The sequence below is a fragment of the Brienomyrus brachyistius genome, chromosome 20, assembly GCF_023856365.1.
Source record: "Brienomyrus brachyistius isolate T26 chromosome 20, BBRACH_0.4, whole genome shotgun sequence".
NCBI lineage: Eukaryota > Metazoa > Chordata > Actinopteri > Osteoglossiformes > Mormyridae > Brienomyrus > Brienomyrus brachyistius.
This window is the reverse complement of record NC_064552.1, coordinates 3,842,686-3,854,673: the sequence shown is the minus strand read 5'-3', so window position 1 is coordinate 3,854,673 and position 11,988 is coordinate 3,842,686. Positions and strand designations below refer to the sequence as shown.

The following is an 11,988-nucleotide window of genomic DNA, read 5'->3' as shown; positions in this document are numbered from 1 at the left end:
AGATAGATAGATAGATAGATAGATAGATAGATAGATAATGTTATTTATTAACAGGAATGTATCCGACTTTGCAGAAATCGGCTTTCCACGGAAACCACGCACTCCACGGACAGCGCTCATTGGCCAGAACGCGTATCAATCTCCCTTTGACGTTGAAACTCGTGCCCACCGCGTTGTCAACATCAGCCCTTGACCTTTTACAAGCCTCACTGTGATTGGTCGGTCCGAGGGCGAGCCGGCAGCGCGGCGCGGCGCTCATTGGCCAGCGCGCCTCCGCCCGTTTCTCCGGAGACTCCGGCTGAAGGTGAAAGTCGCCCGTTCTGCTGCTGCCTAATTCCGCGTCGGTCATCTGTAGAGTCCCGCTGTACCTGTTTTCCCCGCTTCTCAGAAACCGCTATGTCGGTGTTCAGCGAAGTCCCGCAAGCCGCACCCGTGGCTGTTTTCAAGCTCACGGCAGACTTTCGGGAGGACACCGACCCGAGAAAGGTCAACTTGGGTGTAGGAGGTGAGGAAATATATTTAAAAAAGCATTAATGATCAGATTAAATGTTAACGTAATGCTTTGCCTGTTTTAGAGAATCAAGACGTAAAATATGGAATTTCATTACAGGGAGTGGTTATGTCACCTTTCGGCGTGATTGGAGCGGAGTGAAAACGTACAATCCGCAGAAATCTAAGATCCTCTATAAAAAAACAAATAGGTATTAAGAAGGTATCAGAGCGTCTAAAAGCAGCGTTGCCTTCTTCCTGGTGTATTACTTCCCCTATCCGTCTGTGTGTTTGTTATTCGTATGGATGGTCTTGCAAGTATGCATTGGGTGATAAAGCGAAATCTATCGCGGAGTTTAATGTAGCCCAGGTGACGGATCACTGCATGGGAGACCGATTTCTTATCTCCAGTAAACCTTTTAAATAATCTTGCAGTAGATTATAACATTTCACCGGAATATTTTCTACCCATTCTATGCATTCTGCTTTCTTCTCCTCGTTTTCAGTGATCAGTATTTCTGTTTAACAAAGTGATTTTTCTTCACTGCTTGAAAGATTTCCCCCCTCACTAGCAGGACAGATGCTGGTGGTGAATAAGACAGACGTGCAGTGATCTGAACTGCACCAAATCATCATGCTGGGGGTTAGGATTAGGAAGGCTATAAAGACGACTTGTTGCATGTAGTCACCAGTGAGTGGCAGAAGAAAGTCTTCTATTATGCCAGTCTGCTGAGGTTGGAGTCTGTGAGATCTCTGAGGAACATGGTTACTCTGCGTGATCTGAGAAACACGGTGGTCCAGGACTCTCAACAATCCACCCCCCTCCCCCTCCGCACCTGCTCATGGCTGCTGTTCAAAGTGACGTTCCAGGAACAGCAATGGAGGAGGGAGGAGTCCTTAGCGCTGTGAACTCGAAATGTCCTGGTAGGAAACCTTTAGCTGTATTTAAGCATTAGCCACCCGAGGAGAAGATCGGCAAGCAAAAGTCTTTGCAGCTTCTTGGCAGCCCCATGCAGGCATCGAGGAGGGAGCGGGCCCTCTCACCTTCAAGAATTGCTGACTGCCTGTCCGGCTTCCTCTTGCAAGTTCTCCTCTCTCATTTGCTCCTCCTTGCCCGTCCCTCCTGATTGGCTCTGTTCCCTCGTTAATAACAATGAGTCTGAGGGCAGCATGCTAGAGGGCACCTGATCACGTTTCTCCCTGTTGTACTTGTGAGTTCTTAGTCTCAGCATGACCTTGGCTTCCACTGAGGAAGCTGTTGGGTGTGGAGCCAACATGAGTAACCGGACACCAGTGGCCGCCCTTTCAGCGCCTGCTGTGGAGACTTGTTATGCATACGGTAGCCGTTAAATGGTCTATCTTTGAACTTGCGAACTGAAGGCAAGGGGTTGCCCTTTATTACACCATATAAAATAAAGCTTGGAGTTGCTGACTTTGCTGGTTGAAGTCCTTTAGATACGAAGTTCTTGCATGCCTGCTGGGATGTGTGTGTGTGGCTCATCAGTGTAGGACTCTGCGCCGGTGATGTAAAGGTCCTTGGTTCAGATCTTGTGGTTGGCTTAGCGATTGCACCATTCGGTCCCTTGAGCACCTCTGTAAATAAATAAATGCAGAAGTTGCACGTTGGTCCTAAAATGAGGTCTTGTACCTCTTTCTCCCTTTGCTGCTGCCTCTCCAGCTTACAGGACAGATGACTGCCAGCCGTGGGTGCTGCCTGTGGTGAAGAAGGTAGAGCAGATGATTGTGGAGGACCAGAGCCTCAATCACGAGTACCTGCCCATCCTGGGGCTGCCAGAATTTCGTTCTAGTTCATCCAAGATTGCTTTGGGGGAGGAGAGCCCTGCCATCAAAGAGAAGCGGGTAGGTCCTCATTAGATGAAGCAGGACTTCGCTCACAATGTCCTTGGAAATCGGGGATTTATGATTTTAAGATTGTTTCAATGTGAGTTTTGGTCCACTGACATACTGGAAGATCTGACATGGGTTAAAACCCAACCAGGGGCGTGAGAAGCATTTTGAATGTGGGGGGGGGGGACACACTGGCATAAAATTAATGTGGGGGGGGGGTCCTAACGAAAAATTATAAAATAGGGGGACACCTGCCATCCATATTTAATGGTGGCGACACCCATGAACTCAACTGGTTACAACATTTGAGGTCTTGTTCACATGGATGTTTATGGTACCGTATTATATGTTATATGTGTCTTGGGCTTACCCTCACCTGTCGTACAGGTGGGAGGTGTCCAGTGCCTGGGAGGTACTGGGGCCCTGAAGGTTGGAGCAGAGTTTCTTCGACGCTGGTACAACGGCAATAACAACACAGGAACGCCCGTCTATGTGTCGACACCGACGTGGGGTGAGTGTGTTTGGCGCAGTTCTGGAAGCTTAAGCGTTACGGGAAATTGAGCTCAGTCATGGGCGGTAATTGTGGTCTCTCTTCTCGCTGCTTGCTGAACAGCGGTGGGAAAAGAAAACTAATTACAGCGGAGGGCAGTAAAATGTCACTGCTATTAATAGGGAACTTGTACTGGTTGCTAAGCTGAAAATGACGACGGCTGCATGCGGACTCAAACCAGCCACCCGGAACACCTGCGTGTGACAGGAAGTGCATTTAGAGACACGGATCTGTGGGCTGCTTGAGGTTCTCTGTCTTCTTCAGATACTGTCTAGCATGTGATTGTGTGGCTGGTGAGGTCATTGCAAATCGGAATCCTACAGAAGAGATGCTGGGTGGAGTGCTGCCTTGTTACTTATGTCCCTTATACTTACTGATGTCCCCCCCCCATCCCAGAGAACCACAATGGTGTGTTCACTGATGCTGGATTCCAGGACATCCGGACGTACAGGTACTGGGAGCCCGAGAAGCGTGGGCTGGCTCTGGCCGGCTTCCTGGCTGACCTGGAGGTGAGGCTGGCTGAGGAGGTTGGAGGTCTGTGGATGGATGGTGACTCTTGTCTGGACGCCTAGATCCTGCGCTTTTATATTGCTGATTGAATGCCCATTTTAGAGGAATGTGCTTTGGGTCTCTGCTCTATCTAATGGTTTTGCTCCCTCCTGTCCTCCTCCCCCCCCCCAGAATGCTCCGGAACGTTCCATCATCCTGCTACACGCCTGCGCCCACAACCCGACCGGCACTGACCCCACCCAGGAGGAGTGGATGCAGATTGCAGATGTGATGAAGGTGCAGTGGGCTTTGGGGACGGGGGGCGAGCTATGATGGGATGCATGTACCACCTGGCTCATGTTAGAGTATGGAGCTTGTCCTACCATATCATGTCTCCCACCCCCAGCCGTGTGCTTGGCAGATATGTTTGGCCAAAAGAATATGATTAATATTTTATGCTTCTGACTATTTACACTACATATTTGACCAAAGCAGCTGTCTTCCGGAGCCTTTTCATGGTACGTCCAGCTTCTATGCTGCCGCCTGACCTTCGCTTCTGGTTTCTCTCTCCAGAGGCGGAGTCTCTTCCCCTTCTTTGACTCCGCCTACCAAGGCTTCGCCTCTGGGAGCCTGGAGAAGGATGCCTGGGCTGTCCGTTACTTTGTCTCCCAGGGCTTTGAGATCTTCTGTGCTCAGTCCTTCTCCAAGAACTTTGGACTGTACAGTGAGTATCTCTGAGGGGAACGTGCTAGAGATCTGTATATTCTGTAACTTTTTTTGAAAGCGATTTTTTTCTTGAAAAATAAAAACACAAACCACTTTTATTTATGTTAATTATCAGTCATATTAATCATCAGGCCAAAATTCGTCATTGCATTTCACTCCAGGGATTTATACTCATTCTCAACACAGGCAGCATTAGCAGTTATTTGGTGGGACAGAAGTATCCATTGTGACCTTCAATAGGGTTCTGCTCTTTTGTAAACCATGGTTGCACCAACTGTCATTAAGCCACAAAATTTCAGCCTGTCCGTCTGACAGATGGGTCTTCTTCATTTAGACGAGAGAGTGGGGAACCTCACTGTTGTGGCCAGCGATGGCGAGAACCTGGCCCGTGTCCTGACCCAGATGGAGAAGATCGTCAGGACCACTTGGTCCAACCCCCCTTCGCAGGGTGCCCGTCTAGTCGCTGTCACACTGACCACGCCGGAGCTGTTTGAGGAATGGTACGGCCCCCTCCTGGTCATTCCGCTTAAGTTCCACACGGTGGCACTCTTGTTGTAAGAGCGCTGCAGCCCAGCAGTGCTCTTTGAACAATGTGTGCGAACCCGCTTGGGAACCATTTGGATTATGGGAACCGACTGCTGGTATTGCATAGTGCCTTAGGTTTTGATGCGGTTCTGCAGCCAGTTCTTTCTCTGTGGGTAGAACCGAAGTCCAGGCAGGTCTCCAGGTTACGAACGAGATCCGTTCCCTAGGTCTGTCTTTAAGCTGAATTTGTAGGTAAGATGGAACAAAATAATGCAGTGGAAATAGAAGTCATTTCATGCAGCACTGGACCCCAAGCCGACGAATCACAGGAGTTGCGCAGTGCTTTCAGGAGCGTCACGAAGCAGTGTGTGTTCATTATTACGGACCATTGTGTTTAGCTTCTTTAATGGACTTTATGGCAGTACGAGTTGTCTATAGGTAGCATGTTCTTAACCCAGGTACACCCGGTATCCGTCATAGGGTTAAGTCCCACAAGCCATTCTGCTATTTAGTCTTTTTTTTAATTGAAAAAAGCTTTATTTGTATGTTGTAAGATGTGAGAGTGGAAAAAAGCCTGTAGGGAACGGCTCTGTGTGTCCCCAGGAAGGGCAACGTGAAAACCATGGCGGACAGGGTTCTGCTGATGAGGGCGCAGCTGAAGGCCAAGCTACAGGCCCTGGGGACCCCTGGCACCTGGGACCACATCACCCAGCAGATCGGCATGTTCAGCTTCACCGGCCTCAACCGTACGTCCCGGAGGTCGTCATGGCGACACTGCTACCAAAACACCCCTCACATTCATGCCTTTTTAATAACGGGCCGCAGGGCAGGGTACAAGTCGGGTGGGATGCCAGTAAGTCGCCTGGTATTCGCACGCATTCACACGCTAAGGGCACATAAGTGATTTGTTGTCATTGACACACGACAGCATGCAACAACAAAATGCGTCCTCTGCATTTATCCCATATGTGACATCATCACACAGCAGGGGGCAGCTAACTCAGCGCCCCGGAGAGCAGTGTTTGGGGGGGGGGGAACCTTCCTCAGGGTACCTCAGTGGTACTTTGCTGGTCGGGGATTCGAACGAGCAACCTTTCATGATCATGTACAGAACATTACTCGGGTTACTTGTATTTAGTACTAACAGGTAAACGGCTGACAGGTCATGGTACTTGCAACCTAATGCAGCAATTGGACAAAGGTCAGTTATGTGCTGTCAATGCATGTGGTGCATAAAGAGAGAGTATAACATACCTTTCATGTTTCGTGTTGTTTGTGTCGTAATTGACCTGTCGTGATGGTGACTTGTGTATCGCGCTCTTATAGAACTATACCAGTTTTCCTTTCACGTTTTTAAAAATAGTGCGATCATTTCGATCATTGATTTATTTAATGAATGACGGTTGTTTCTTTCCTGTACTGATCATTATCTGTTATACAGATGATGTAATTCATGTGGTCATTAAGCAGCCGGATTGATGAGTAGGCTCGCCTGAGCGTCTGTGCTGATGTCATCAAGGCCCTCTGCCTCTGCCGATTGCGTCACCCGCCTCATTCCCCAGCTCCTCAGCAGTCATCTCTGCTCCCTCTGCCCCCTACAGCTAAGCAAGTCGAGTTCCTGATCAAGGAGAAGCACATCTACCTGATGGCGAGCGGTCGCATCAACATGTGCGGCCTGACCAGCAAGAACATGGACTACGTGGCCGAGTCCATCCATGAGGCTGTCACCAAGATCCCGTAGGAGGGGCTTCCCCACCTCGCGCCGGCCACCCTGCTGCCCCTAGTACTTCCCGTCCCTGCTTCCGTTATCATGCACTTGATGGAGAAAGAAAATGGGGGAGGTGGGGGGGTGTTTTCATAGCAGATAGTCCCACAAAGCACATGTCATTTCAGATAATTGCTGAGTATGGAAGGAAGAGAATTCGTTCATGTTTTAGTCAGTGTGTGATATTTCTGTGAGTGTTTGTGCATCTTGTCGGTCTTATGGGTTTAGTGAGTGTTTTCCTTTTTTTTTTTTTTTTTTTTTTAAATTCAGGGTTTCTGAGTACTTTCATTCACAGTGGGGGTTGGGAGAACGATGTCATTTTCAAAGGCATTCGGTTGCTAGGCAATGTTCTGCAAACTGGCCCAATGTGCGCTGCTGTTCCTAAGAGCCGGAGGAGTGACCTAATCTGTAACTCTCCAGCCTTCAAATGGGGCGGAAGAATCCTTTCCCACATTCACGAGGAATAAAGCATGATGAATCGCCATGGAAACGCATGATGTCACAGTCACGCGCACTTGGTGACACTGGATAACATCAAAGTGAGACAGTGCTTCCAAGGTAATTTAATTCCTGGCGATTTAATCTTTAATCTTTTACTTTACCAACATTATGTGTCATATAAATACTCAAATTCTTGGCCATTTTACACATCGTGAGTGGCGTATACCTTCGTTGACTTTAAGAATAATCGTGTGAAAGTCTGTACTTGAAAGAATGGCACTGAGACACTGTCTGAATGATGTGATGCAGAAATTGCTGTTTTCTCCATTTCTGTTAAATCTGCAAAAAAAGACATTTTACAAATGTACAATAAAGAAATTCAACCTGCAGTCTTATTTAGCCCTGGTTTTACGCTGTCTGGTTATGTATGGCTTCTGGGATCCCAAACATATGCCAGTAATGTGGAAATACAGATATATTTATTTGTAACATATGTCAGGTTGTACTGCATATAAGAAAAGAAATGGCTGCCTGACTACATTACCCATAGTCTCAGTTGGTGACCCTGACCTGTGGTGCAGGGTCACAAAGGATGCTGGGTAAAGTAGTTTCAGCAGATAGACTGTCTGCATGTTGCTTCAGTTATTGGTTTCATCCAGCGCTCCTTTGCTGCGTGTGCCACCTCTACCCGTATGTCCTCCAAAGCAAGCAAACAATGTATGTTCCTGTGCATGAACCGGCTTCTATGCACCACAATGTCATGCTGTAGGATGTTGCAATAAAAGTGAATTAATTCAAAAATAAATTATAGCACTCAGTGCTGATTTGTCAGGTGTTTTTTGTGACCTGTGTGATGCCATTACTCTTTCTCATCTACGTAAAACCATTTTTAAAGCTTCTTTTTTGCCATCAGTTTTAATTATGAAAAGAACTCGGATATGTCACTGTGCCAATTCAGTCATTTGAGCAGAATAAGATTAGTGCTTTCTCTGAAGCCTCTGCTCAATCAGAAAGCCTCTGTACTTTCTCATTCCGTCAGCAAACGGTGGGTGTGGCATTAAAGGGGAGGAATGCTGGTGTCATGTGACCACGTTGCATGTGACCCTGAAAGGAGGCACCCCCACGAGACCTTAAATGGCGGGTAGCCAATGAGAGGAAGCAGGGAAACAAAGGCATTCTGTTTGTGGCTGAGCAGGACCTGCGTTGGAATACCCCGCTTGCTTTGGCTGGGTGTCAATGTGATTATGTAAGTCTCCCCTCTTTCACTCACAGCTGTGATTTGCCTGGGCTTCCTGACTGCCGTAAGACCTTTAAAGACAAATGCGTGCGGAAACGAACTGCCTTCTGGGAATGTGTAAACTTCTCGAGTAATGAAATAGGCAGTTTTACATGACAAAATACACTACATCAAGGAGCTTTAAATCTGACCTTCAATTCCAAATCCAGGCCTTGTTTTCAATTTTCCCAGGTAGTTAGTTTAATAATTACTGATTCTGATTGGCCAGAGGCTTCACACCTGGCTCACGAGCAAAGGAAGGCTAGAAAATCTGCAGGGCTAAGACCTTGAGGACCGTGATTGAATAACCCTGCAGTATATGGACAATCTGGCCATTGCACCCACAGGAACCTTTATGGCATCCCATTCTAAATCCATAGGCATCAATATGGAGTCAGTCCCTCCCTTTGCAGCTGTAACAGCTGCCACTCTTCTGGGAAAAGTTTGCACAAGATTTTAGAGTATGTCGGAATTTTTGCCCATTCACCCGGAATAGCATTTGTGAGGTCAGGCACTGATGCTGGATGTGAAGGCCTGTCTTGCAGTCTCTGTTCTAGTGGATCCCAAAGATGTTTGATGGGGTTGAGGTCAGGGCTTTGTGTGGATCCAGTCAAGTTCTTCCACACCAAACTCACCCAACCATGTCTTTAAGGACCTTGCTTTGTGCACTGGGGCACTGTCATGCTGGAACAGAGAAGGGCCTTCTGCAGACTGCTCCCACAAAGTTGGAAGCATATAATTGCCCATAATCTCCTGTGTGCTGAAGTATTAAGAGGTCCTCACTGGAACTAAGGGCCAATCCCTGAAAAACACCCCCATACCATTATCCCTCCCCCACCAGACTTTACAGTTGGCACAAGTCACTCAGGCAGGTAACGTTCTCCTGGCATCTGCCAAACCCAGTCTCATCCATCAGACTGCCAGACAGAGAAGCGTGATTCGTCACTCCACAGAACACGTTTCCACTGCTCCAGAGTCCAGTGGCAGTGTGCTTTACACCACTCCATCCCACGCTTGGCATTGGGTTTGGTGATGTGAGGCTTGCATGCAGCTGCTCGGCCATGGAAGCCCATTACATGAGCAGTTTTTGTGCTGGGATTAATGCCAGAGGAAGTTTGTAACTCTGCAGTCACTGAGTCAACAGTGCGTTGGCGAGTTTCATACAGTATGCATCTCAGCACTCGGTGACCCGCTCTGTTACTTTTCGCCGTCTCCCACTTCCTGGCTGAGTCGCTGCCGTTCCTAACTGCTTCCACTTTGCAGTAATAACACTTACAGTTGACCCTGGAATATCTAGCAGGGAAGAAACTTCACAAACTGACTTATTGCAAAGGCGGCATCCTATCACTGTACCACACCTGAGTTCACTGAGCTCTTCAGAACAGCCAATTCTTTCACTGCATGGCTTGGTGCTTGATTTTATACCCCTGTGGCAATGGGTCTGAATGAAAAGCCTGAATTCAATGATTAAGAGGCTCAGTACTTTTGTCCCAGTACTTTTGTCCATAGAGTATTACCTCATAAGGACAATATAATGTTCATCTTTGAAAGGGATAAAACATGGAGTGTGTAAATGTGAGGAAGATTCAAGACAAAAGGTACATAAATGAACAGCATTTTGAAAGTTTTTACTGCTTCGGTCCATAATACATCTTCTTGTAAAATTACATTTTGGTTCCCTTAAATATCTTGTGAAACCACAAACTTTCTCCGTACATTAAACCATTCATCTTTCTCCCTTATACAAATCATATATATATATACTTTTTTAAAACTTATATGGGTAGAAAATCTATTTCTCTAATTCGTGCCGAACCTCTTTACTGAACAGCCGTAGTAAACTTTGCAAAGAAGCAAAATAAATAAAAAAATAAAATCTGTAGCTTCACTCGTCTCCGCTGTCACTCCCAAGGGCTCTCGGGCGCCGCTAGCTGGGTAGTCAGCCAGCCGAGATGTGGTTTCAGTTATTAACTAGTTGCTGGTGACCCATTCAAGGTGCTTTGGGGGGCTGTCGAAGGTCGCATCTCATAACAGCCCCCCAAAGCAGGAAGAATCCAAGTATAGGTGGAGCGCTGTTCAGTCATTGATCCTCAAGCCCACCTGTCATGCCACCTCTGCACCAGGACAGCTGCTGTGACCTTTGACCCTTTGGCTCCTGACCCCAGCTGACTGGCTTCTTGAACAACATGCTCCCTGTCAGTGAAGAGGTTCGCCATGCCTGTGTACTACTGCATCAACTGTACGGCAGACATAGCAAACGTCTCCGTATGACCTGAGTGTGATTCCGTCTCTGACAGGATTCTTGCTCTAACGACAGTGAATAACAAATCCATAGCCGCCCCCCACCCTACCCCGTAAACATCACATAAAACCTTACCCCAACAAACCAGATGATTAGTAGGTACGGCTATCCATCCTACCCTGAAGCAGAGTACACACAAAGTCTTTGACGTTGAAAAGGCAAATGACCACTGCCTTAGCCTGCATGGCAAGGCAGACGTTTTAAATTCCACAGCTCTGCTTCAGGAATGTTACCGGACGCCTCTGTGTGTGTGGTTCGTGAGCACCCTGAATATAACGAGAGGACTGAGCCAGCTCCTTAAGTAAGCTCTGAGTTGCAGAAATGTCAGACCGCATCAGGACCCTGGTCACATTTCACATTCTAACATCCTGGAGTTTTAAGTCTCCCGGCTTTATTTCCTGCATCCTCATCACAGACCCCCTGGTACCTCTGGCAGATTGGTGGAGTCTAACGTCATGCTCTTTTTTTAGCCCAAACATGCAGGAATAGAAGCATATTTAACTTGCCCGTGATTCTCGTAACTCTAGAGCAGGCATATCACTTCCTTATACCATGAGGTGGAATCTTTGAAATGAGGAGCTCCGAACTGTGTAAAGTCTAGGCCTCGCTGCCAGAATCCCCGCATATTTTTATTTGCTCTGTCTGTTGCCAATTCTTCACGTTTGGACTGATGTCAAAGGTCCTGAAATCTTTGGTTCCGGTTGTGTGGTTATGCAGCTTTCGTTGGGCGAGCAGGTAACGCGTCATGCGATTTTGCAAATCCAAGTGAAAGACAGCTTGTGTAACCTGCAGAAAACGCAAAACTAGTTTCTCTAACCAGACCCTTCCATTTTTTCTCAAAAGCTACTTGGTAGAGGTTGACTGATAACTTTCTGGACGACTAAAAAAGGCATATTCCACTACCTTGAATTCCTTGAAATACAATACAAGATGCCTCACCTTCAGTAATACGTGCTGGTAGACCTCCAGGCCACCAGGAGGCATCAGCATTAACAGCTTATAATCAAGAGTGGACTTGGGTCCTCACTAAACACGGACAGATTGCAGTAATACATGCTTGTAACTAAGAATAACCGAGATGTCGAAACATTTGCTCTCACCTGGCTGGGGGGGCGTTGAGGCAGTAGGTTTGATTGTATACAAGTGAAATGTGATGGGATCATCATGGATGGTTCATCAGAAAGCAGTTGTATTCAAAGGTCCTGATCACACCATGTAGGTCGATCCCTCTCCCCAGACTTTCCATCCTCTTGCAAGAGCTTCAAGGTCAGAGCACCCTTTAGCGATATACAGTACCAGTGGTTGCAGGATCCGGTGCCTGATGCATTCTCAGTTTATTCTGCTAACACGCTGATTAACCTATATGGCTTCTGTGTTTAGATTATACCATTATACTTTTGAATGAACTGTTTTATAGGAACCGTTTTACTTTCTAGATACCCCTTCTGTGGGATCCTCTGCAAATGACTCTTCTCGGAAAATACAAAATGAAATTATGCTCATATTCACATCATGTCTTGTTGAGTCGGCTCCTCCCCTCCTTATTCCCCTTTGTGCAGCTCATCTTGAGGTTGGGC

The 11,988-nt window shown here is 47.2% G+C and overlaps 1 protein-coding gene across 1 annotated transcript; it reads left to right on the top strand.

The window, feature by feature from the left end:
- The first annotated feature begins 266 nt into the window (after positions 1 to 266).
- got1 (glutamic-oxaloacetic transaminase 1, soluble) lies at positions 267 to 7,638 on the top strand. Its single transcript, XM_048987872.1, has 9 exons — positions 267 to 505; positions 2,168 to 2,349; positions 2,725 to 2,848; positions 3,284 to 3,396; positions 3,569 to 3,673; positions 3,950 to 4,100; positions 4,437 to 4,602; positions 5,231 to 5,373; positions 6,229 to 7,638. The coding sequence occupies exons 1-9, from the start codon at positions 397 to 399 to the stop codon at positions 6,366 to 6,368; spliced, it is 1,233 nt and encodes a 410-aa protein (XP_048843829.1). The 5' UTR covers positions 267 to 396; the 3' UTR covers positions 6,369 to 7,638.
- The last annotated feature ends 4,350 nt before the right edge of the window (positions 7,639 to 11,988 follow it).

Excerpts from the sequence above, each read along its gene's own strand:
- got1 (XM_048987872.1), top strand. The coding sequence starts at position 397 with ATGTCGGTGTTCAGCGAAGTCCCGCAAGCCGCACCCGTGGCTGTTTTC. Across the intron at positions 2,849-3,283 it reads TGTGTCGACACCGACGTGGG|AGAACCACAATGGTGTGTTC; the intron begins GTGAGTGTGTTT and ends CCCCCATCCCAG. Across the intron at positions 4,603-5,230 it reads CCGGAGCTGTTTGAGGAATG|GAAGGGCAACGTGAAAACCA; the intron begins GTACGGCCCCCT and ends GTGTGTCCCCAG.